Genomic DNA, 22,982 nt, shown 5'->3' with positions numbered 1-22,982 from the left:
ATGCCTCCTCTTCAAAACACCAGGAAAAACAGTTAAGCGCTCACGTCATTTCCCATTCCTGACTCTGAACACAAACAAACCAGTCATTTCCTTGAAATGGAAAAGTATTTTCAGCAGACGGTTAGGAGGGCTTTAAGATCATAGAGCAGAAACAATCATCTTGTTTACCCAGCACTCGCTATGGCACTGATATCTCAACCAAGCAATGCTGGCAGGCAGGAAAAGGGAGCGCTGCTGAGATCACTTTCATGAGCGTCACTCCCGGCAGCTATAGCCTTGGTACATGAGCTCCTCTAGGTGTTTGCGCTTGTCTGGATCAGAAAGTGCTTAGATGTCCCTATTTTCTCTAAAGGAGTGAATCACAGAATGCTTAGAACTATAATAGACCAATATAACCGTTTCAGAGCTCCAGGGACAGATGGGGCTTTCAGATAACCAGTTCATTTCCCCAGGGAGCATCGCAGCTGATGGAGCTCCCTGAGACTGGAGAGTGAGTTGAGCAGCCCCGCGTGGAGATCACCTGGAAACAGATCCAGTCCCTGCAAAAGAAAATGCTGCTGCTGCTGCCATGCCCCAAAGCATTCCCCAGGAAGATAACCAAGCATGCTGTCAGGTGGCAACTGCCACTGCTCTTATTTAAACAGCTTAACAGTGGTATTTGCAGCAGCTCCAGGAGAAGCCCATGCACAGAACTGTGCCTTCAACAACAAAACAGACAAATCCTTCCTGGAGTCAACTAGCTAAGAATTGTCAAAGCCAATCATATGTTATTTCATTGTGTTCATTTGCAGAAATATCTGATAACCAACAAGCCTCAACTGGAAAGAAGCTGCCAAATAGGTTTGGCAATAAATCACCATATTTTAGTCCTCATTTGTCAATGTATATTTAAGATACTTGGCTTTCCTTGTAACAGCTTTCCTTCTAAATGCCAAGTTCCATCACCCCTTTCCTTTGTCAGGAGTACAAATCTCATGCTTCAGACTTACATGCACTGGCAAACCATCCCACTGGTAGGGCAAGACTACAGAAGGGAACTTGCCTGAGCCAGTAAACCAGAGCCAGGAATACTTTGTTTACAGGAAAGAAAGCTCTCAGGTGCTGAGTGACAGATGCTTGACAGGGCCTGTGGAGATCCAAGGCAACCTCAAAATTCAGAGACCGAGCAGTACAATTAGTCTTAAAAAACTCCAAAACTTTAAATCACCATCTCTACCAGGAGGAAGTTTGAGTTTTTGGGTCAGAGCATCTCAGAGTACAAGACCCTCCAGGCCAAAACCAAATAGTGATAAGGGAACAGACTGCAATACAAAGCACGCAGGGCTGAGTAATCCTGGTATTTGATCCTCCTGCCTAGCTGTGTACAGAGATAGGGGCTGAGTGGCTGTAGAAAAACAGGTTCTCTCCTATGTCTCTGCGAAACAGGGCACTCTCCTTCTCACAGCAGTGCTAGAGAAGCCACCACCTCTCATTAGAGCTGAAGGAGAAACATCCAGTTAATGGTGCGGGCGACGGAGTCTATCTTCCCTGTAGGCACAGCTTGCTGCCTGAGAAAATTAAATTAAGACCAAAAGCGTTGAAGGAGAGTGAAGTATGCTGTCACCAGCAGCGTATCACTTGCTTAGTGCTGCTCCGCGTAAGCTAGTGAGGACTGGGAAACTGTTGCTACACAGTCTAGCAAGAGCCACTTCAAGATAATGAATGGAAGGAGTCGAGAACCTGTGTATCCTCAAAAAATGAGCACTAGACAAAAGAACACAGGCGGGCAACACTCACAGCATAAAAGGGATACACTCACCTTTTGGTCTATTTTTTATCTTCTCTGGAAGCCCTCTGCTGTACGCTAACTAGCTGTTTACTTTGGACAATGAACTATAGCTAATGTTAATAAGCTCTTGAAAATTTGCAAAGCTCTGTAACAATATAAAGTGGAATTACATGCAAAGCAACACATCTTTGAAACAGCAGAGACTCTGCAAAAGAATAATTTAAGCAAGAGCACAACCATGATTACAGCAGCACAATCACAGCAACAGACCATCTTCTCACTATGAGGAAAAAGAGTGGTGAGAAGGCCCACCTGAGTAACAGGCTCCCTTTTAACACCTCTGCTGTGGAATATCAATTCAGACACACAGCCACAGTCATCCTGATCCCAGCAGAACAAGAAACACCAAGAAGAAACAAAGACGACTGATAAAATGCATATCAAAGACATGGAATAAAAGAACCATGGACTTAATCCCTGTTTGTAATGGAACTTAAATCCCTGTTTACAGGTTAAAAAAAAAAAAAAACAACAACCAAACCAAACCAAACAAACCAGGAATTAATACAGTGTATAGTAACAAAGTGAGAGATTCTTCTCTAGGAAACTACAGATATTCCAGGTGGCTTGAGGTATGAACATCAAGGCATTAGATGAGCCTATGCTTTGAGAAACAAGAAACCACCATCAAAAAACAAATAAAAACTCTGCAGTAAGGCTCTGGAATCCCGTGTTCCATCAACATCACCAGACTCATTAGCGCCTTTCCCTCAGGAATCACCCAGGAATCTCCAAAATCAAAACCGACTGCTGAAGTGAACGCACTCAAAATGAAAGGATCTAGATTTATTTTTAGGAGGAAGTTTCTTGCAGCGATTTCAGTGCCACACAGCCTGATGTAAGCTGACTTGAAAGACAACATGGTACGCTATTTCTGTGCAACAAAAAACAATGCATGATATGCACATCGTGGTTTTGATTTTTCTCCACCCAAGGGGAAAAAGTAATCGTGAGAACCACATTTCCAAAGATTAGTACCTGCAGCAAAAACTGCTCAAGCAGGAGCAGCTCTTCCTACTTAAATTGACATCCAGCAAAATTCTAAATATTTACAAGCCATTATTAATCATAGAAGGAAGTCTTAAATAAGGAGCATTTTCCAAGACTCTTACGAAGCAAGTAAAAAAAGAAACCAAACTATCAGAAGAATTTAAAATTTGATAAATGCCAGATTTGTCTGAGGAATCCTCATGGGATTGGGGAATTCTCCAGTTCCTTCAGACACAGAGGGGAACCAGCACAAAGAGGCCATGTTTGGTTTTGGTTTCAGTGCACTCAACTCCTCCCCCCTCTGAAATTACTGTTCCCGAGCCAGCTACTGAAAGTCAAACACGGTTATTCTCCTTCAGTTGTTTACCTTTTCCCCCTCCCCACTCGTGCTTCTACCACAAAACCCCAACAGAGGAAGCAATCTCTCCCTTCCAGCATGTACATGGGGTCTGGGTCTTTTAGATGTAAGGTGGCTGTCTGCTTGGAGTCCACCGTGACAGAGGAAAGGCAGCTCCTGACCAAGGGCTAGGCTGGCTGTCAACCGGTCTCAAGTTTATCAAACAAGGATGCTCATACCAAGTACACGGAAATGGGAAAACTCTCCTGTTAGCGGTAAAAAAAACAATCAGCCAAGACGTACCCTTAGGAAACAGACACCAAATAAAGAATGTCAGGTGACAATTTTTGCATCCAGTTATTGAAAAGGACTCTTGCAAGCCAAGTGCTCCTCTTCAGATCAGTAAGGTTTTAATTATTGTACTGTAGCTGTAAACATTCAATTACATTTACAAATATTTTAACTTGGTGCTTCCAGGAGAAGAGGGATCAACTTAAACTCCATCTGCCAGTTGATGATGAGAAAGGTTGCTTAAAACAGGATATGAAGAGCTCACACATTTTAATTATGACTCCTGAAGCTCTCTATTTTAAGTAAATGAGTTACGACTCCAACATATGCAAGAACACAACAGCATAAAGTGAACATTTCTGAAATGACTACTGCTAAGAAATGCACAAGCTGTTCTCAAGCTGGAAGCTGGCGGAGGGAGCTCCAGAGGTCGCTCCTGCCTTTAGTCACTTCACTAGCAAAAGATCTCACAGTAGCAGGGCTGGACTCACAAACACACCACTAATAGTAGAACCACAATACAGATTTATAAATCAAAATATCTGTCTCACCAATACAAGACTTTGGAGACCTGTTTTGTTTGTATGGGTTGGTGATCATTTACACTCAAGTTTTCTGAAGAAAGGTGTGAAGAACAAATTTAGGATTAATTTCTCACACTAATCTCAGGAGGACCGTGGGCAGCTGTTGGGTATTCAGATCAGCTGGCTTGCTGACAACACATAGAAGATCCAAGCAAGTTAATCTGGCTGATGCACAGGCTCATTTTTCCTGGCATTTGTACCTCTGTTCTAGTGTGAAGTATCTATTCCTCTGCTAAATGCAGTAACCACTGAAGCGCTCATTCCAAAAATACAGTCCCCCTGAGCACTGGCACGGTTATCAATGTTCCCTCGGCAACTATGTCATTCTGGAGAAGGTGGAAGGAAGAAAAACACCTATCAGCTGTCAAGGAAGACACCCTGGCCCAAGACATGATTTAACTGCCAATAAATCCTACAGGATAGTTTTCAACCAGACCAATCAAGTGCTGATCACAAGCTTGACTTTGGAAGGGTGCCATTCAAGGAGTGGCCGAATCCTGGAGAGAAACAGCTGTATGCCCCAAAAGAGTTGCAGAATAAGAAAACTTTATATATAATATATACTTATATATTGTTCTTGTATATATATATATAGTCATGATCATAATACTTTCAACATGGACTGAGACGAGAAAGCTGCCCCTTTCTTCTCAGAGGAAGATAAAGGCATTGACACTTGTAATATAAACTCAGATCAGTTAAGGAACATCATATGCAATAGTCCTGTAACCATAACACTTAATCAAGCAAAGCTTCAATATTCATTTCCATGAGGAAATAGAGAATTAGTAAAACAGAGATAATATTAACAGCATGAGTTACTATGTGAGTACAGGGTTGATTATGTGCATTAATTCCCTGAATCCAGATACATATTTTGCAGGATAATTTCATTCCAGAAGTTAGTATTTCATTTCAGTGAAAAAAACCCCCAAACTATATGTGTCTGTGGCTCCAGGGCACAAAACTACAGCTTCTTGATGACATGGATGGACAAGGAGTTGAGATGCTTTTTTCCACAAGTTCAAAGCGATTTCTGCTTTGCAAAAGCAGGAAAAGGAACAACTGCAGATATGTAACTATTCCTCTCTTCTCCAACAGCATTAATTGCCTTATTAAGGCAAACCACAAAGACTCCCCACTTCTTCCCACAAGGGAGGAAAGAGCCTCAATACTGTCCACCAGCCAGCTGTAGCTTCTATCTTCCAAACGATTTCACCACAACTTTCTCTAGGTATAAACTAGGTGCATGCTTAGCTATTAAAGTCTTTCGAAAATGTTTGGTTTTATTCTTTGGTTTTCCTAGAGTTGTCACAGAACTTTAAGACAGCATTGCACTAGGAAAACAGAAAAGTCTGCTGCAGGTTTTAAGGCCAACTTAAATGTAAACTAGGCTGGGTTACAATAGACACTCTGATTTAAAAAGAAAAACACTACATCACAGATTAAAACAAGAATATGGTTACCTTTCTAACAAAGTGCAGAAATAGCAACACACATTTATTTTTCCATTTATTGGCACTTATTTGAGAAACAGCATAAATATTCAACAGAAGAGACAAGTTGACCCACACGCAACTATTAAACCGCTCCACTGATGCATCTTTTAAAAAAGACTGGAAGAGACACCAGGGGGTTCATTCTTAAGAAATAAGCAAGATTTTAAAAAAAAGTCTTGCCCTCACCGCAAGAGTGAACGCACAGCAACTCTTTGGCACATACCTGAAATTGCGAAACGAAACCCTGCCCTATCAGACAGGGGGCAAACAGACATTAAACACAAGCTTGTCCATCTGCCACGGGGATGAGGGGCAGTCTGAATTTAAAAAGGAACTGCAATCAGAAAGTTGACTACTACAATAATTTAAGAGGAATGAAATCAGAAGTAAACATGTCATTTCTTACTTGAACTGAGCAAAACTATTAAATACATTCTATTTTCTTTCTACAGTAAGGACATACAGAAACTGGTCATTGGTCCTCAGGTCACCAGGTCTTTGCACTCCAAGTTGTCCGTTTCTAATTTTGATGGCTGCTGTCAATCAAAGCTTCATCCATGTGACTCTTCCGCAGCAGCACTCAGAGTGGGCTCTTCTCCTACTCAAGGAAGTTTCCATACTTTTCTCACTTTATTACACATTACAAAGATTTAGTGTTTAAAAATAAAACATTTTGCTTCATTATTAACCTTTCTGGAGAGAAGGCTTGAAACCACATAGTACAGATGCATACACACGTACAAAAGGGGACTCAGCTGGGGAAGTTCAACTGTAGAACAGGAGTCAACAACCACAGTAAGGTTGCCACGGGAAAATCTGAAACAGCTATGGTGGAGTTTGCAGATTTTTCCTCCTGTCTGGGGAATTTCAGAGTTGAAATCAGGATGCCTCAACCCACTGACTTTTCAAACGTAGTACAAGAATCCTGAAACATCCCTGATTACCAAATTCTAGTCTTTCAATCAGCATCAGCTTTCAACAGCAGAAATAACCTGATGCTATTGTTACAGGAAGTGATATCAGGAGATTAAACACAGATTAAACATGTCTGGTTGCCTCAGCCTGTAAAGAGGCATTAAAGATTTCTCAGTATATTTGCCCAGAAGTCATATCATATATGAGGACAAATACTGTCTGTTAAGATAATGCACTTCTGAAATACTAAAACCTCAGGATTTAGTGTTTTGTTCCAACCATTACTATTTTTCCCTATTAAAAGGCCTGTAAAAAAACATCTACCACTCTAACATATCATATAAATAGGGAAATAAAACCCAAACCAATACAAAACCCCAGGAGAATGTTCCACACCTAATTTAGATTTAGTCACAACAGCAGTCATGATTATGAATAAAATCCAACATATAAATTTAAGTTGACAATTCACCAACTTGTTCTTTTGACACCTATTAGAACACAGAATTGATTAACAGCCAATCATAATACAACACAAGAATCAATTCCCCCCCTAGTATTCCCCCTTTCATATGAAGAACAAAACCACAAAATATCTAACACTTGGGGAATAAAAAATTAGTAAGCTGCTTCATTGGTTTCAGACTGAGGACAAATGTGAAAGTTATCTGCTACTACATAAGCACCACTTTATATTAGTGAGGACACTGCCTGTTGGCTGTTGGAAAGCCAAGTCTTCTACAAGCAGAATGTACATATAGTATTTGTAACTTATGCCAACAAGACAATATCAACTGTAAATCAACAGCTTGCTTACTGATATTAGCATCAGATATGTTTGCAATCCAAATGCTTACTGTATTTTAGTAAATGTCATACAAATCACTAGAAACGTGAATTCCTCCTCAAGGAACTATTCTGCAAGTTTTGTAGAAATAACGACATTTCTGGAAGTTCCTATGAGGAACAGAATCAGTTACACACAACAGAAAGTCTTATTGATATCCAGCCTGTTTCTCGGTGTCCATTAGCAGAGTTCTGCTTCTTAATTAATAGGTAACTTAGCCGTAAGATCTACTGGTAAGAAAGGAGATCTGGAGTCAGAAAGTGAGACTGGAGAGTCTGTGTTGGTGCTGACTTCAGCTGGTGAGTCACAGGAAGAGCCTGCACTGCTTCTGTTGTCATCAAGAGCATGTGACGACAGACTGAAAACAGAGCAAGATAGGAGAAATGAGGTACTCTTTCTGGTGAGTTTCAAATACTTGCTTCCATTCAGTCTAAAACCATTTTAAAAACAAATATGCATCTCTGAAGGAAGAGTAAGCCCCATGATTTAAAATAAATATGCAACTACACTCTTTGCAGTCACTCCCAAACAGATAACATTCTGCCAAATTCCTCCTTCAGCTGACCCAGAAACGGGGTACAGATTAGAAGCATCTGGCTGAGCAGTTCACTGCAAAGCTTCACCCCATCTCCTACAAGGTCCTGGGCTAGCACATATCCAGAGGCCTCTTGTGTCAGGAGAGCTGACAATAAACACTCATACTTCAGTTGTACCACTAACTACATATTTCACAGGACACAAAATCAGAACTATAGGTGACCTATTATTAGTGATAGCATCAACGTGTTTTTAAAAATTACCATCTCCTAAACCAAGATGCAGCAACTGAACCTGCACTGCTATGCCTAATATGAACAGGGTGTGTGAAAAGGTATGTTTTTAAAGTACCTTTAAAACATCTATTTTATTATTGCCACTGCAATGGACTCAAAGCTTGTGCACTGCTATGTATGTTGGCCGAGAGGCAAAAAGGACAAATGTACTGTGAACAATCCTGTCTTGATAGTTGTGGGGGCACACCCTGTATTACTGACCTCTTGACTAAAACACTAAATCAAAATCCCTTGCTATTTCAAGTCGTTACGATTTTTTATGTAGTACTTTATCTCCTCCCAGCAGGCAGGGACAGACAGACTAATTTTTCTATATGACTATGAGCAAAGAGAAAAATAAGTAAAAAACCCAATCCACCCACAAGCATTAGCATTTATATTTGATTGCAACTTGAAGCTAGACTCCAAAAATTGCCAGCCATGAGGTATCTTTTCCTAAACGTACTCAACTCCCATATATGTGAAGCATGTTAACAGTCAGTCCTAGAAATTGTAAAATTGTCGTGAACATCATCGCTTTTTTACTGTGATAATTTCAGTGCTTCAAAATTATGGGATGTCTGTATTAATCATATATAATCATAATAAAAACCCCCAACAACTTCAGACATGATCATTGGTAGATGAAGACAGACTTGCAGTGCTTCTGAAGAAATCAACACAATAAATAGCACAGCATTTACCATCCCCCAAGGTCCACCTGATGCGAAACGTCAGGGGTAAGCATGTTGGTGGATCCTTGGAATAATCTTTTTGGATGATCTTCTATCTCTGTTACACCTTTGGTAAGAGATAAGGAGTGATAAAAATCAGTACTCATCTAAACTAAAATCTACTTTCTATGTACTTCTACAGAGCAAACAGAACAGAGGTTCAAACTTGTTACAATAGATCAAGTGTTATATGTAAAACACAGAAATTCAATGCTGAAATTTTAAAGACTATTTCTTGGAAACATTTTGGTCCAAACTTCAGGAAAGTTTAGTGGGTTATGAGCTGAGGTGTAGATATCGGGTATTTATTTTTTAGTAGCAAAGAATAATCTTTTTGGTTGTTTACTTGGCTATAGTTCACTGACTAGCTCCACCAAGGTAGAGAAGCTGAGAGCAAGGAAAGCTTGTTTTCCTCTTGCAATCAATAAAAACAAGGTCCAGGATTATCACTAAACTTATATATTGACTTTGATTTCCAAATACAGTAGAAGAGAGGATAGATATATACTTAAATAGACTATGACAAAACTCAGATAAAAGCATTTTAAAAGCTGCCTCAGAGCCAGAAGCGTTCTGTTACAAAGGTGAAGCATGAAGATATCAAAACAGATACAATAAAATAACCAGGAGTTAAACTTGAAGAAAAACGTAGAAAGATAGAGAAACATTTCCCAGTAGAGCTGTAAGGTGTCTAACAGGTCTCTGCACCAATTTTTGGTATTGAAGGGTGATTTTAAATCTACAGTACCTGTGCACTTCAGTTAGCCAGGACTTCCAAAATCCTCTATTTAAGAAATACAGCTATTGGTATATTTCACATTTTGTTAAACAAGTTACTTTAGTTTCTTAATGGAGAAGTATTAGAACAACTGTTAGTTTTATGAAATAGTAAAAGTTAATTTATCTCTGTTTTATCCCTACAAACAGTTTCATTTATTTGCTCATCTGTAATACTATTTCTAGTCACTCTTTGAGGTATCAGCCAACAGAACAGAATTATGAGGAAAGCTACACAAATTATTGTAAAATCAACACATTAGCATATTAGCCAAAACCAAATACTGTACCTTTTCTTTTTATTGACCCAAGAACACTTGGCCGAATACAATTAATTGGACTCTGGCTTCTCCTGCTAAAAGAAGGCATATGCTATACTGATATCACCATTGAGAAAAGAAGTCTAAAAACATGTAAAGTATCAAAAGATATTCAAATAAACTACTAGGTGCTAGAAAACACTAAGAAAACAGGCATTAAAACAGCTTATCTAAAGTTGTGGGGTTTTTTTCTGAAGAAAAATCTTAACAGAAAAAACTTAGTCACATTATTTCACAGCTGGGGCAGTCTGAAAGCTCACATGTGGGCACTGGCTAGATCACAGCTGACAGGCAGTACTTTGCTGAACTGTTAGGGCCTAATAAAGTTTAACTGTATGCCCACATCACTCAAAACAACATTCAATGAAACTAAAACCAGAATCAGTAACAAACCCTAAACCTGTTTGTTCGGGGTTTCCTTTGCCCCTGAGAATCCAGTTCAGTTACTGAAGATATGATTAAGAGCAATACAGAGACTACACAGATGCACAATGCAGTCCACTCTCCCAGCGTTATGACATGAGGATTTTAAGAAATATTTTAGAGCATTGTTAAACCTGAAGTTTACATGAATATATAAAGTCGTATTTTTGATCAGAAATCAATTTTGCATGTAACAAATTCTGGTATTTCATAAGCCTGCTGTGAACAAGCTATGCCAATTTTCTATTATTGATAAGATCTGGTAGTTACCTTGAAAATCGCCTCGTTGGACTTGGGCTAGGACTTGGAGGTAATCCACTGCTACTCACCAAACTTTGCAAAGATGGTGAGAAACATTGCTGAGAGTAAAACAGTTTGAGTTATTTCCATATAAACACTGTATCACACCCATATGGCAACTACTGATCTTTATCCCAGGTAAATAAGCAACCCACTATCAATTTAAGCAACCAGTCAATATGGATGGGTGTACTGAGACACCACTTCTTGTTACTGAGGGGAAAAAATAAAAATTGGACAGATTCCACTTTGATGCAGAATACATGCAAGTTGACAAGGATTTATTTCACCATAGTCTGGTTAAATAGACTGTGGTTCATAAAATAAGAATGTATGTCCCTTCCTCTTATTTCAAGAGGAAGGCAAATAAAGAATAAGGTTTATTAACCACAGATTAACAGTTGAACACTCCACAGAAATGCACATTCACAAGATGTGCAACTGCTAGCTGGTATTTTCTGGTTGAAGGTTTTAGTTTTGTTGGTTTGTTGGTTTTTTTTCTTTCTTATTCTAGTTTCTTGTTTGCAGCCAAGGTAGAAAGGAGCAGGTGGCTTAATCTTTTGCTGCTGATTTGGTTGAATTTATTTAGCACTGCTCAAGACAAAACCATTATTACCACACATTTTGCTCACCTTCCCTATTCCTCTAGTAGGTGAAGGAGCTGGAGAAACTGGGACAAAGTCTACTTGCTTTGGTGATGATGATTTTTCAAAATCATTGTCGCTCTGTAAATAGTACATACAATTAATCTTATGAGCAAATACCCTAACATGGAAAGGACTGATTGGTGTGGACTTGAATAAGATCCCAAAGTTTCCTCCATCACATTAATAATTTTTAGGTAGCCATTTATGAGCTCACACTCAACAACAACAAAAGCCTTTAATATTATTGGTGAGTATCAGAACATGGAAGAAAATCTGAACAGGCGGATAACCATGCAATTTTCTTTTGACATACCAACCCAAAGAACCCACGTGTATCCTCGAACAACTGATAATTCTATGCTTTGTTAGCGTGAAAAATTGCTGATCAAAAGCAGTGATATACTAACACCTTAATTGTAGGTCAAACTATAAGAGAAAATGTTGACATGAAAGAGTCTCTAGTGTCCTGATACTGACAATAGAAACACAAATTAAAGCATGAATGCATTACCAGGCTCAAGCTCTCCTCCCATGAGTGGCTCATCTGCATTGCTACTTGCACTTCTCTAAAAAGAAGAAAAGAAATGTATTGTCCCAGGCCTATAGAAGACTACATAAAGTATTCTAGTTTGCCTTAATGCTTACCTTTCACGTACTGTTTCTCTGTTCATCAGATTCATTCCTTCTTCCTAAAAGATTAGCAGATGAAAAAGAAAAAAAAAAAGCTTTGCTATAGCAAATCAGAAAAGCTCATTTAATTTCACTTCAGTATGCTGAAAATTTAATTCAACTCAGTTAAGCAACAAGAACCTTAAGCTCTCACTGCATGAAAATGAGTGAGGAAGAGAGGATAGGAAAGAAATGTAGCAAGAGACACCATCACAGAAGTGCTTAGGGGAGTTTGGTTTTAATCAAGTAGCTTTATTTTCATTACTATGGAAGAGGTAATGATAATATGAAGCGAAAATTCTGTACACGTTAGAGTATGAGTCTTGCATAATAATATTTCACAAAGTGGAAACTAGTACAGATAATCCTTAAACACATGGCTGGCTTCTTACCTTATTTTATGGATTAGTAACTAACTAGACGCTTGTCAGCATTTCATTTGTAATACAGTGCACTACACACAATGAATTTAGGATTTGGTGGGTTTTTTCCCTAAAACAATCATAAAATATTACTAAAATGGATCAAAGGTGCAACATTAAACTAAATATTAACACCAAATTAAAGTACAAACTTGACTCAATCTCCTCATACGTAGACACTATTCCTTAAACCTAACTGAATGCTATCCAGCCTGTTGAGTGAATGAGTACATTCCCTAACTCAGTCCAGTTCAGGAATAAAAGTTCAACTAAATATCTTCACAATCTTCATCATATGTAGGAAGAGTCTTACTAGCATAGTTCAACTGTGTGATTATTTGCCAAGATTTGAAAGACATCAGAAATAAATCACATGGGTTTCCATCTGTGCCATATAGGACATGGAATTTCAACTTGTGAAATTAATGATCAAATACAAATTATGAAATGTCATTGTTCACTTCAATAAGTGTATAGAACAATTATGAATACAGAAGTATTTTCAAAAAAAATGAACTTTACTTCATGTAATATAGCAACAGAGCCATGGTAGTTCATCCTGTTGCTCTCATCATTTACATTTTAATCCTAAACTTTTTTTTACTGATAAAAACAGCTCTACAACTGGCTTGAGTGCTTCAGAGTCTCTTTAAGCCAGTAATTTATTTACATAATGAAAGCAAGCAGTTGGATTTTTTCAGGATTAATGCACCTTAAATATCTGAGGTGGGAAGTAGAAGTAGGTTCCATCAGACACCACACTCTGAAAATGCTGTGCAAAGCATTAAACTGTTTTCTTACTTTTCACCCTGTAAAAACCAAGTCTATTCATTAGAAACTAGCAAGTTAAAAAAATACTATATATTAAAAAAAAAAAAATCAAGTATCTTCAAGGCAATTGTATAAACATTCTACTGTCAAAAAGTGGCCATCTAAAATGGAGGAGCCACAAAAGTTTGAGCTTGTTGATTTTAAAACTGGTGTCTTCAGACTGCGGTCTGCCGTCTGGTAGCAGTGCTATTTAAGCCTACTCAGATATTTGCCACACCCCCCTCGTTCCTAACTGTTTGCTCTGGTGCCCTTCCCCCTCTGCTCATGCTGTGACAGCACAAGTACAGTGATCTGGATAAGAAAATTATACAGATGAAAAATAGCCCAGCCAGAAGAGTCCAAGCTATTTTTTAGGCAGAGTTCTTCCTTATCCAGTTCCTTTTCTGGCTGCGCAGAAGTCCTATGCCAACACAAGTTAAGGAACACTTTGTTATTGGCCCTGAATATTTATGCTTGCACTACTGCCAAAACTTGGTGGAACTTTACCCTAAGGGTTTACGTTCAAGGTTTCCTTTATAAAATGTCCATCTTAAGATTTTTCTTCCTGCTCAAATCCTCTTCTCTCTATAAGATGCCTTCTACTTTATAAAATTTAGAACTCTGCAGACAAGATACAGCCTTTACTTTCAAAAATACTTTGAAGTGATAGAATTCAGCAGACTCTGTATACAAAGGAAAATCTATAGCCTTTTGAAGGACATGACACATTAACTGCAAAAACACCAATCACATAAAAAAATCGAAAATGTCAAAAAAATTAGAATCTGTGCTTACCTGTTTGATTTGATGAAGACGGCTGCTAGGAATACGGATAGGGGATGATGGCACAAACTGCGAAACAAAGTCACATACAATTGAAACACACTTAGAAACTACAGGAGAAGGAAAGGTGCAGAAATATTAGTAAACAATCTATAGTGCTATCCCAAACAAAACAGAAGTAATTACAAAAAAGCCAAATAATTTATAACATTCTCAATATATATATAAACTACATTAATTACTTACAAGAACATAATATTATTCTGCTTTGTATGCTCACATATGCTAACTGCTATCAGCCTGGCTTTCACTTCATTTCCAGGCAACTAGAACTTAGAGCCTTTTCTACAGAATTAATCTGCTTTTAACTATCACACTGCCACCCTTGATTTATACCATTGCACACTTTCATATAAATGATCCAGAATATTTTCATTAAATGATCCACAAGGCTCCCCAATAGAACCTTTAAAAATACAAAGGCAAAACAACCCATTGTGCAAAAAGGGTGCTGGATTGTTGTCTGCCTATAAACTAGTACTTTGACGGGTGAAAAAAAAAATTAAAAATCATCTATTAGAAGGCTAACAAAGAGTTAAATACCTTCCTTATGGTTTCTTAAGAGCTTCATCAATTCAGGTGAAATCCAGGAGGATGTCACTAAAAATGATCTTCTGTTACTTTTGTAAGTTTTGCATCAAGATGTCACTAGAATACTATGATATAAAACTGCATATTCAAAACCAAGTAATTAAAAGTGATTATTTTCTCAAAATATAATTTCCTTTCACGTATTTCCCATCCCTCAAATGTTTGAGCCTCAGTTGACTTTTGTCATAACATATTCAGGGATCAAAAATCAAAAGCTAAAGCTTTGAATAGAGGTTTAACTTCTCTGTACGCTGACAACCCCTCCAAAAAACAAAGTGTCTTTTTAAAATAGATGTGTGTTCAGCAAGTAAGTTTTGTATTATCATTGTTTATAGCGTTTATATACTTTATGCAGAACGAAGCTTCATCCCCTCTGCAAAACATTACTAGAGCTTTTCATTATGCTAAAGTTGGAGCACTAACAAAAATTCAGTTAGCCATTTACTGCACCATCTTCTAATCAGTGCTATGGAGAATACAAAGATTTTGCTGTCTTACACAAAAGGTTATAGTAAGCTATCACAGACTATTCATGCTTCATACATCCAGAATCCTCCCTCTAAAAAAACAAACATCAACACATCACGCCCTTCTTCTCACAAAAGATATTAGTCTATCAGGCTCACACAGAGGATGTCCAATGTTTGTGCCAGAATTTAGCCATCGTAATATATACTACTCAAGTCTAATGGCTAGAATGTCTTGATTTGCTACTTCTTAAGTCCAGGTGAGGTCAGCTTTCTATTATACCAGGCTCCCAAAAATTCTGTGCACATAATAAAAATTCCTCCAAGCTGTACCACCCAATGTGGACCTTGCGTTGACCTTGATTCTCACACAGAGAAAAGGACTTGGACAATAGTACATTCCTGACTATTTACTCTGTCACTCCACAGTAGAAATGCATTTGTTCCGCTCATTATATTCAAATTTTATGACTGTGATCCACATACTTTTAGGTTTGACATTAATAGAGTATATACAAAACCAGTGGCTCACAGTATAAAATAAAAATGACAAAAAGTTAAGCGTTCCTCTGCAGGATCTAATGCGCTAACTAAACCCACTAACTGGATCCTACATCTCTTCTCCAGCAAGTCATGATCCTTGCTTTGTCAATGCTCAAAACTCACTTCTTCCCCTTCATAGTCCCTTAATTGTGAAAAGAAACGTCATTCTTGTGAAAACAAAAGGGAAAAGTCGCTGTTAAAGGGATACTTGCTAAAGCAGCCTGAGCCCATTTATTAAAATTCTGCTACGCAAACCCCTGATGTTTTAAGGAGAGCACAAAGCTTAATAAAACCCATTACAATCCATGGGACTATCGCATGGAGAGAAAGACCTTTCCCTTCCCCCCTTCTCCCATATGTTAGATAAGTCTTTTTCACTGAAGGTAAAGGTTCAGAAGTGCCAGTGTGGCAGGCAGCACTGCCAAAGCAGCCACCTGCCCCCGTGCCTCTGCCCTTCCATCGCTGTCCCTGCAGTGCCCCCTGTCTTCTGCCAACACAGCCTTTGTGGGGCCACACGGTGAACCCTAACAGGGACCTTACCTACGTTAAAAAGAAAAATAATTTAAAAAAATAAATTAAAAATCAACTTTTGCTGAAATAGTACCAAAACATCTAACCACCGATTAAAATACTTTGCTTAAACAACAAAACAAAATGAAAACCCCAAGCACACAAACAAAACAAAACACACCAAAGCATTTACTCACTAGATGCTACTGATACCTTCTGGAAGGAAATAAACAGAGGATACTGAGTCTAGTTGACCCTTCCTTAGTAATTACATTCAGTGTCAGAAAACTGCAGATTAAGACCCAGCCAAAATGGCACAGCTGCCCCTGTAATCGTTATAGAAGAGTTGGAGTCTGAGACTTAGAGAAGCTGCTCAAAAAAGCAAAGATTTTAGAATTCAGCTGAGCAACTGGGACAACCACAACAGCCCTGAAATGGAGCTGGATAGAGTATGACCTTCAGTTATCTGAGCATTTTAGCAGCTCCCATTGTTCCCATGACAGTGAACACAACACAGATCAGACAAAGAATAATCAATTTTTTTTTCCACAAAGTTCAACAAAACAAAATTTTAGCTGTACTTATAATACTAAATTAACAAATTTCAATCACTTACTGAGTCTTTTCACTCTCTTTATTACACTGCAATAAAACTTGGATTAGTTTTCCTAAACACAAAAAAAGTGATTTTTGAAGTATACTTTATCACCTACTTAATGTAAAATTTAATTACCAAAGTAGATGTCATCTACCTTTGAGACCACAGAAGGATTAGATAATCCCTAAACTCCTTTTCAATTCCATCCTCCCTGTCATCTCCAACAGAATTACAAACCAGACCATAATTCTGGTTGAAGCACCATGGGTTTAGATTAATATTTTAAAAATTCAAATTTGGAGCTGTAATAACAGAAGTCTGACAAAAGTTGAAATAATGAATGCGTGTCTTTAAAAGATATGAAATAATTAATTTTTGAATTCTATCTTGTTATATCAGTTGTTGATTGCAACAGTCCATTCTGTCATTACTATATCAAAGGCAATTTTAAGATCAGAGCATCACTGCCCTCCCTTTTTCTAAACATTAGAAATGATTAACACATTGATTACTGAACAACACATCTACATAATTATTCTTCTTTGTGAACTACCTTTCTTATGCTATCTTAGAACATCTGCTTGCATTTTATAAACAAAGTTATGATCACAATGAAATATAAGTACTCTCCAAGGCCAAATGGTCTATAAATAACATTTCACCATAGCTACAGCATATTAATGTCACAGTCTAGAGCCTTGTTTCTGAAAATATGTCATATTAGTTTCACAGACTACAATCTCATTTTCTTGTTTTAGTTTTATCCTGTTTGCACACTTCTGCTTCAGACCTAATGCAGTTGGTCTAACAGTTTTCTTACCAGGCTATGACGATTCATAACTGTGGTACTGTTCCTGCGGGTTCGCAAAACGTTAGGCTGGAACACCTGTGAATTATCGCTGTGAAAAGAAACACTTGTCAAATGCAAAAGCCATTTCCTTCCTATCAAAAAGTACCTCTTGCTATAAGCTCAGTTGCAAATGCTATGACAGCTATCATTTCAAGACAAAGCACTAGAGAGACAGGTATATAAGAACTCTTTTAGCTTGTTGGCAGAAAGTGGAAACCAAATTCCCAGCCACTTCAATTAGGGATTTTAAATAATCATACTGAGTCTTTAAAAAATTGTTAAGACTGATCATTTCTGTGGGAATTTATTATGTTTGGAATGGCTGCAGCTTGCATATCGGTTATCATTCAACAGAACAAATTTATAAATGGCATATAACCAGCACCTGAAACCAGCTTCAGTGTGATAGAATAAAAAAACCACCGTACCTTGATGAATCTTACCACTATGATCATTATTAAGCTCTGAACTATTTTCCAGGAGAGATTAAATTAAACATACAGTAAAACGAGCTTTTAAAGCCCGAAGACTTTTGACCAGAGCCATGCTTCTAACCAGGAAGCAGCGCATCCATTTAAATAACACAGGATTAATTATTTGATATAAAATGAGCTCCTTTCTCAAGGCAACTTCCATTTTATTGATTCCTAAAGCACGTTCACTGGTCATCACTAGTGTTATCAACAGCCATTAATCAGCACTTGATGAATGCGACTGCAAAAATTACATAAATCATGTAGAATAAAAACTTTGAGCCAAAATCCTACAATCCCCATGCCTAAAAATCACCAAGAAACTGCATGGACAAACAGATCCAAATGTAAGACTGTAATTAGAGCCAAACTACAAGAAGTCACTGGGTTGTATCTTTTTGTTTCAGCTGCTAATTTGGGATGAACAAAAGCGCTACACAAATATAGTTTCTTAAAACTAATCTGACTAATAGTATTACGTTGTTCTGAAGGCTGATAATGATAAGGCACTTTCAAGACACATCACTACCAGAATCCTCCAGTTTAAAATGCACATTAGACACATAAGTTTTGGATAGCTTTTATCTAGCCGTAAATAAAGAATTTAAAAAGCTCATACTGTGAAATAAAAGCCAACAGCAGTTGGCATAAGCACTGTGCTTTTTGCTAGAAAGAATGCATCGACTCTCTTTCTCTAAAACGTCAAATACAAATGACCAGACATCATTTACCATTTTCAAAGAAGTTTCACTCAGTTTACACCCACAAGAGATCAAACAGCTGCCCTTTGATAGGAGGTGGAGCAGGAGAAATTTAAGAGATCCATGACCTGATGTTTAGACATAAGATTTACTGGCTGAGGCCAACAGCTACAACTTCTTTTTAGTGTGTGCTGGCTGGTATGCAAACATAACACAAACAGTACATCCTGAAATCCTGGGTCTGAATGGAGAAAACAGGTGGGAATGATTCTGTAACACACTACTATAGGCAGAGTCAAATATTTTGTGCTAACTAGAAGAGAAGAAGGAGAGAAAAACACCCCTACAGTATCCTTACCTTCAATCTCCTTTGCAAAAACACCCGAGAGCTGGTCAGATCTCAGACTTACCTTTGACAGAAAATTCTTAAAGTTTCCATTAAAAATCAATTTTACTTGACACAAAGACAAGAATCAAAATTTCTGTGAAAGGTAACTTCAATGATCTAAAATATTCCACTTAAAAACGTCCTCTGGCTCTACAGTAACTCATTCTCCAAGCTCCTTACTGAAACTGCTAATGAAGAAGTCAAAACAGGAGGCGGACTAGAAAAAGCAAGCTGTTCAAGAGCAAGAGCTTTTGTTTCAGTTTACCCAACAAAGCCATTCTGGGAAAAAACTGAAGTTTCTTGCCAAGAACGGCAATCTTGCAAAAACAGTATTCTGCTGGAAAATTCCTAACTAACAGGCAAACCACTGCAACCACCTCAAATTAGTTCAATGGCATTTCAGTTTAATTTGTATAAATGCCTGATGTATAGTGTATACACATTTCCAAGGCAAGAGCTCAGGCTTACCCTTCTACCTGACTAAACCCTGAATTAAATAAATTGTTTATAGCATGGTTATGGGATGCCTTTTTTTCTTTTTTTAAAATGAGTAAAAGGTCTCACAGTTTATAAGAAACAACTTATAAAAGGGTGAGATGATAAAAACATCTTGTCTCAGTTACATAATTAGTTTACCTGTTGAGAAATCTCCCTGAGGAACCACTGCCATTCAAAGTACTTGTGCACTGCATGGAAATGTAAACTGATAGTTGTTTCATTATGATTATGTAAAAGAATCACCATTATGTTTATTTAACATTAAATCATAACTGAATAGGCAAGGATTAGTATTTCCCTTGAACTGTAATGTGCTGTCAAGCATTTTGGTAGGAAAGATGAGATTTGTTCATTCCTTGATATCTAGCTCTTTTCAGAAACATGAAGTTTAAGGGGAAAAAAACCCACTTACGTATTATACTATGGTTTTAAAAGTTTATTGTCAATATGCTCTCCCAAATTGTAGACATATTACTAGTCACATCACATGGACCACCCTGAATTTAGATGGTAGCCACACCACACAGCAGATGGGGTTATCTCCCAAATTCACAACAGCCCAGAGGAGGCAAGAGGCAGCATTTTGAGTCACAAACCTACCCAAACACAAAACTATACAAGTGACCATGCATATCTGAGAGCTTTCCCCCTAGCCCTTGGCTAGGACTGCTGCTCTCTGCCCTGTCAGCTGATGAGAGCTAGACCTGGAACACATGGCAAACATCCAACCCCCGTGCAAATACCACCCGCCACATGCCGAGGGCAACATCCAAGAGAAATTGTCTGCACAACTCCTTGTGTTTCTCCCAGTATTACATACTAACAAACTCGGTATCATCCAGAAAAACATCAGAACTGATACATTCTTTTACATAAGATGTAAAACTTAGTATCTTTCAAGGTCCCATGATAAGATCTTCTTCAAGGAATTTGCTTCACTGTTCTGAAATAATTTACTGTTGTAATCATATACAGTGCGGTGATTTATTTTTTTTTGACAAACTTGAAACGTTATAGAATTACACAGATCGCTACTTTATCTGTATTAACGGCCACAACCTTGATGCTGCGTACTGTATGTTTCTCAGCTACTCAACACACAGCAGACCCAGATGAAAACAAACCACGCGTTTTAATAAAGCTACAGCACGTCTACCGAGGCCTTCCTGCAGCCCCCGGCACTCGGAGGGGACCCTTACCTAAATTACCCCCCTCCCCGCCTGGGACAGCGGTCAGGAGCCCGCCCTTCCCCACACGCCCAAGGCATCGCCATGGCTCCGCGCGGCGGGACGGGACGGGCGGGCAGCGGCAACCCCGGGGCTGCGCAGCACCAACACACCGCCCAGGCCGGCCCGGAGAAACACGGAGCAACCGCCGGGGCTGCAACCGGAGCCGCCAACCCCCCCCTTGTCCCCGCCGGGCAGGGCGCTCCCGGGGCGGGGCGGGCGCCGCGGGCCGGGCCGGGCCGCGCTCACCTGAGCCCGTGGATGAGGGGGGCGCTGTTCGATCTCCTCAGGCCGCCCCCGTCGCTCGGGGCCGCGGCGCTCCCCGGCGGCAGCTCCAGGTCCAGCTCCATTTTCTCCTGAGCCATCGCGGCGGCGGTGGCGGCTCCGGCTCCTCCCGCTCCGCCGCGACGCCCATTCACTGCCGGCGGCCGCAGCGGCTCCTCATGCCGCCGCTGCCCCCGGCCAGGCGCGGCGCGGCCGCCCCTACAGGCCCCGCGGGCGGCGCCGCAGGCAGAGTCCGGGGGCGCGCCGGGCCCGGCGAGGGGGGCGGCCCCAGCAGCGCCCCATGCCGGGGGCAGCCCGGGGGGCGGCCCCTTCCCCCAGCCGCCTGTGGCCGAGCTGCCGGTGCCGCCGCCTCCGGCGGGGAACGAGCGCCTCGGGCCGGACACCCCCCCCGCCCCGCGCCCGCCGCCACGCGCATGCGCCACAGGGAGCCCCGCACGGCGGCCCGAGCCGGGGGGCCCGCGGCGGCAGCGCGCATGCGCACGGCGGCCCCGCGGCGGCGGGAGCTGGCGGCGGGGCGGCCCCGGGGCCCTTTGCCGCCGGGCTTGCGGCCAGCCGGGGCCGTGGTGCTGCTGTGCCCGCCGAGCCTCCCCGGCGAGGACGACCAAAAATCGTTGGGAGGCTTGAGGCGGGATGAAGAGGCGCAGCCGCCGCCGCTGAGGTGAGGTGACCGAGGAGGGGCCGGCGCGGCCTGCCCGCGGGACTGCCCGCCGGGGCGGGGTGCCGGCCGGGGCCGGGGCCGGGGCTCCCCTTGTGCCCGGAGATGTACAGCCTCAGCTCCAAGCGCTGAGAAAGCTTAAAAACGCATTTGCCCCCTCCTCGAGGTGGCCTGGCCCGGCTGCTGCATGTGGGAGAGCCCAGGCCGGCGGCTGGGCCCAGCCCCCCGCTAAGGGCACACGCATGGAGCTCGGCTCTCTGTCTGAGAAGACATCTGTGCCCTTATTTTTCTGCTGGTATAAAACATCTGTACTCTTATTTTTGTACTCAATAGCAGCTTCTGTCAAGCCCAATCTAAACATTCTTGTAGAGAGCAATTACTGCACTTGTGCACTTACGTGTCAGTATCAATATCTGTTGCCGTGTACCCATCCATCTAAGTAGTTTTATCTAACTCTAGCTAGATATTTACAACAGATGTAAATATTATAGGTGTCTAAAATATGTTCATTAGCACTCTCTAATTGCTACAATATTAAATTAATTAAATATGAAAAACTAAGCATCAGAGTCAACACCTAACCATTGCCACATCTCAGATACACACCCGATGGTTCTTTGCAGGCCCAGACATCAGCTCTTCATTATCTTATATTCCAGGTGAGATTTTCAGGCAGTCTTTAAGAACAAAAATAACCAGAGAGGAAAGGTAGCTAATAGATAGCTAAAACTTTTTTTTTTCACGGGTCTCCCACATTGTTGCCCATGCCATAACTTCACGTCCACCATTCCCTCTGTATCTCTGTACCCACCTATCTCATTCTCCTAGTTCCCTTTTCCCCACTTTGAACCGCCATCCTTCACCCGTGTCCTCCCAAGGCTCTGTTTAACAATTTATCTCCTTTCTTAATTCCTGTTGCCATTGTGATTTGTGCTCTTTCACTCAGCTCTTTGCCATTTCCTCAATTCCATCTTTCACCTCATTCTATGCCATAGCACAACTCTCCCCACAGCCACATCCCCTTTTCTCAGTCTCATTACCTTCCTCGGGCCTTTGAGGGTCGCCTTGACAGTCCCTGCTTTCTCTTGTATATACGTAATTCCCATTAATGTTCTTTTGGCTATAGTAAGCCCTGGGTGGGCAGTAGGT

The 22,982-nt window shown here is 40.3% G+C and overlaps 1 protein-coding gene across 2 annotated transcripts; it reads right to left on the bottom strand.

The window, feature by feature from the left end:
- Nucleotides 1–3,603: 3,603 nt before the first annotated feature.
- LOC141964495 (P2R1A-PPP2R2A-interacting phosphatase regulator 1) lies at nt 3,604–21,561 on the bottom strand. Of its 2 annotated transcripts, none has more exons than XM_074914966.1 (10): nt 21,143–21,372; nt 17,578–17,656; nt 14,001–14,057; nt 11,950–11,993; nt 11,816–11,870; nt 11,290–11,382; nt 10,628–10,716; nt 9,905–9,966; nt 8,808–8,904; nt 3,604–7,649 (listed from the first exon to the last, which is right to left on the bottom strand). In XM_074914966.1, the coding sequence occupies exons 1-10, from the start codon at nt 21,256–21,258 to the stop codon at nt 7,490–7,492; spliced, it is 852 nt and encodes a 283-aa protein (XP_074771067.1). In that variant the 5' UTR covers nt 21,259–21,372; the 3' UTR covers nt 3,604–7,489. The 2 variants fall into 2 exon arrangements, with proteins under 2 accessions (XP_074771067.1, XP_074771068.1); XM_074914967.1 differs by having other exon boundaries at nt 3,605–7,649; nt 9,905–9,969; nt 21,143–21,561.
- Between the last annotated feature and the right edge of the window lie 1,421 nt (nt 21,562–22,982).

Source organism: Athene noctua, chromosome 11 (assembly GCF_965140245.1).
Source record: "Athene noctua chromosome 11, bAthNoc1.hap1.1, whole genome shotgun sequence".
Taxonomy (NCBI): Eukaryota; Metazoa; Chordata; class Aves; order Strigiformes; family Strigidae; genus Athene; species Athene noctua.
Note: the sequence above shows the minus strand (reverse complement) of the source record. Positions and strands in the feature narration are given on the sequence as shown.

Bases quoted from the DNA above. Each gene is read 5' to 3' on its own strand.
- LOC141964495 (XM_074914967.1), bottom strand. From the start codon at position 21,258: ATGGCTCAGGAGAAAATGGAGCTGGACCTGGAGCTGCCGCCGGGGAGC. The intron at 10,717-11,289 runs GTGAGCAAAATG...TTTTACTCTCAG, and splicing joins CTACTAGAGGAATAGGGAAG to CAATGTTTCTCACCATCTTT. The intron at 7,650-8,807 runs GTAAATGCTGTG...CTCTGTTTTCAG, and splicing joins CAGGTGGACCTTGGGGGATG to TCTGTCGTCACATGCTCTTG.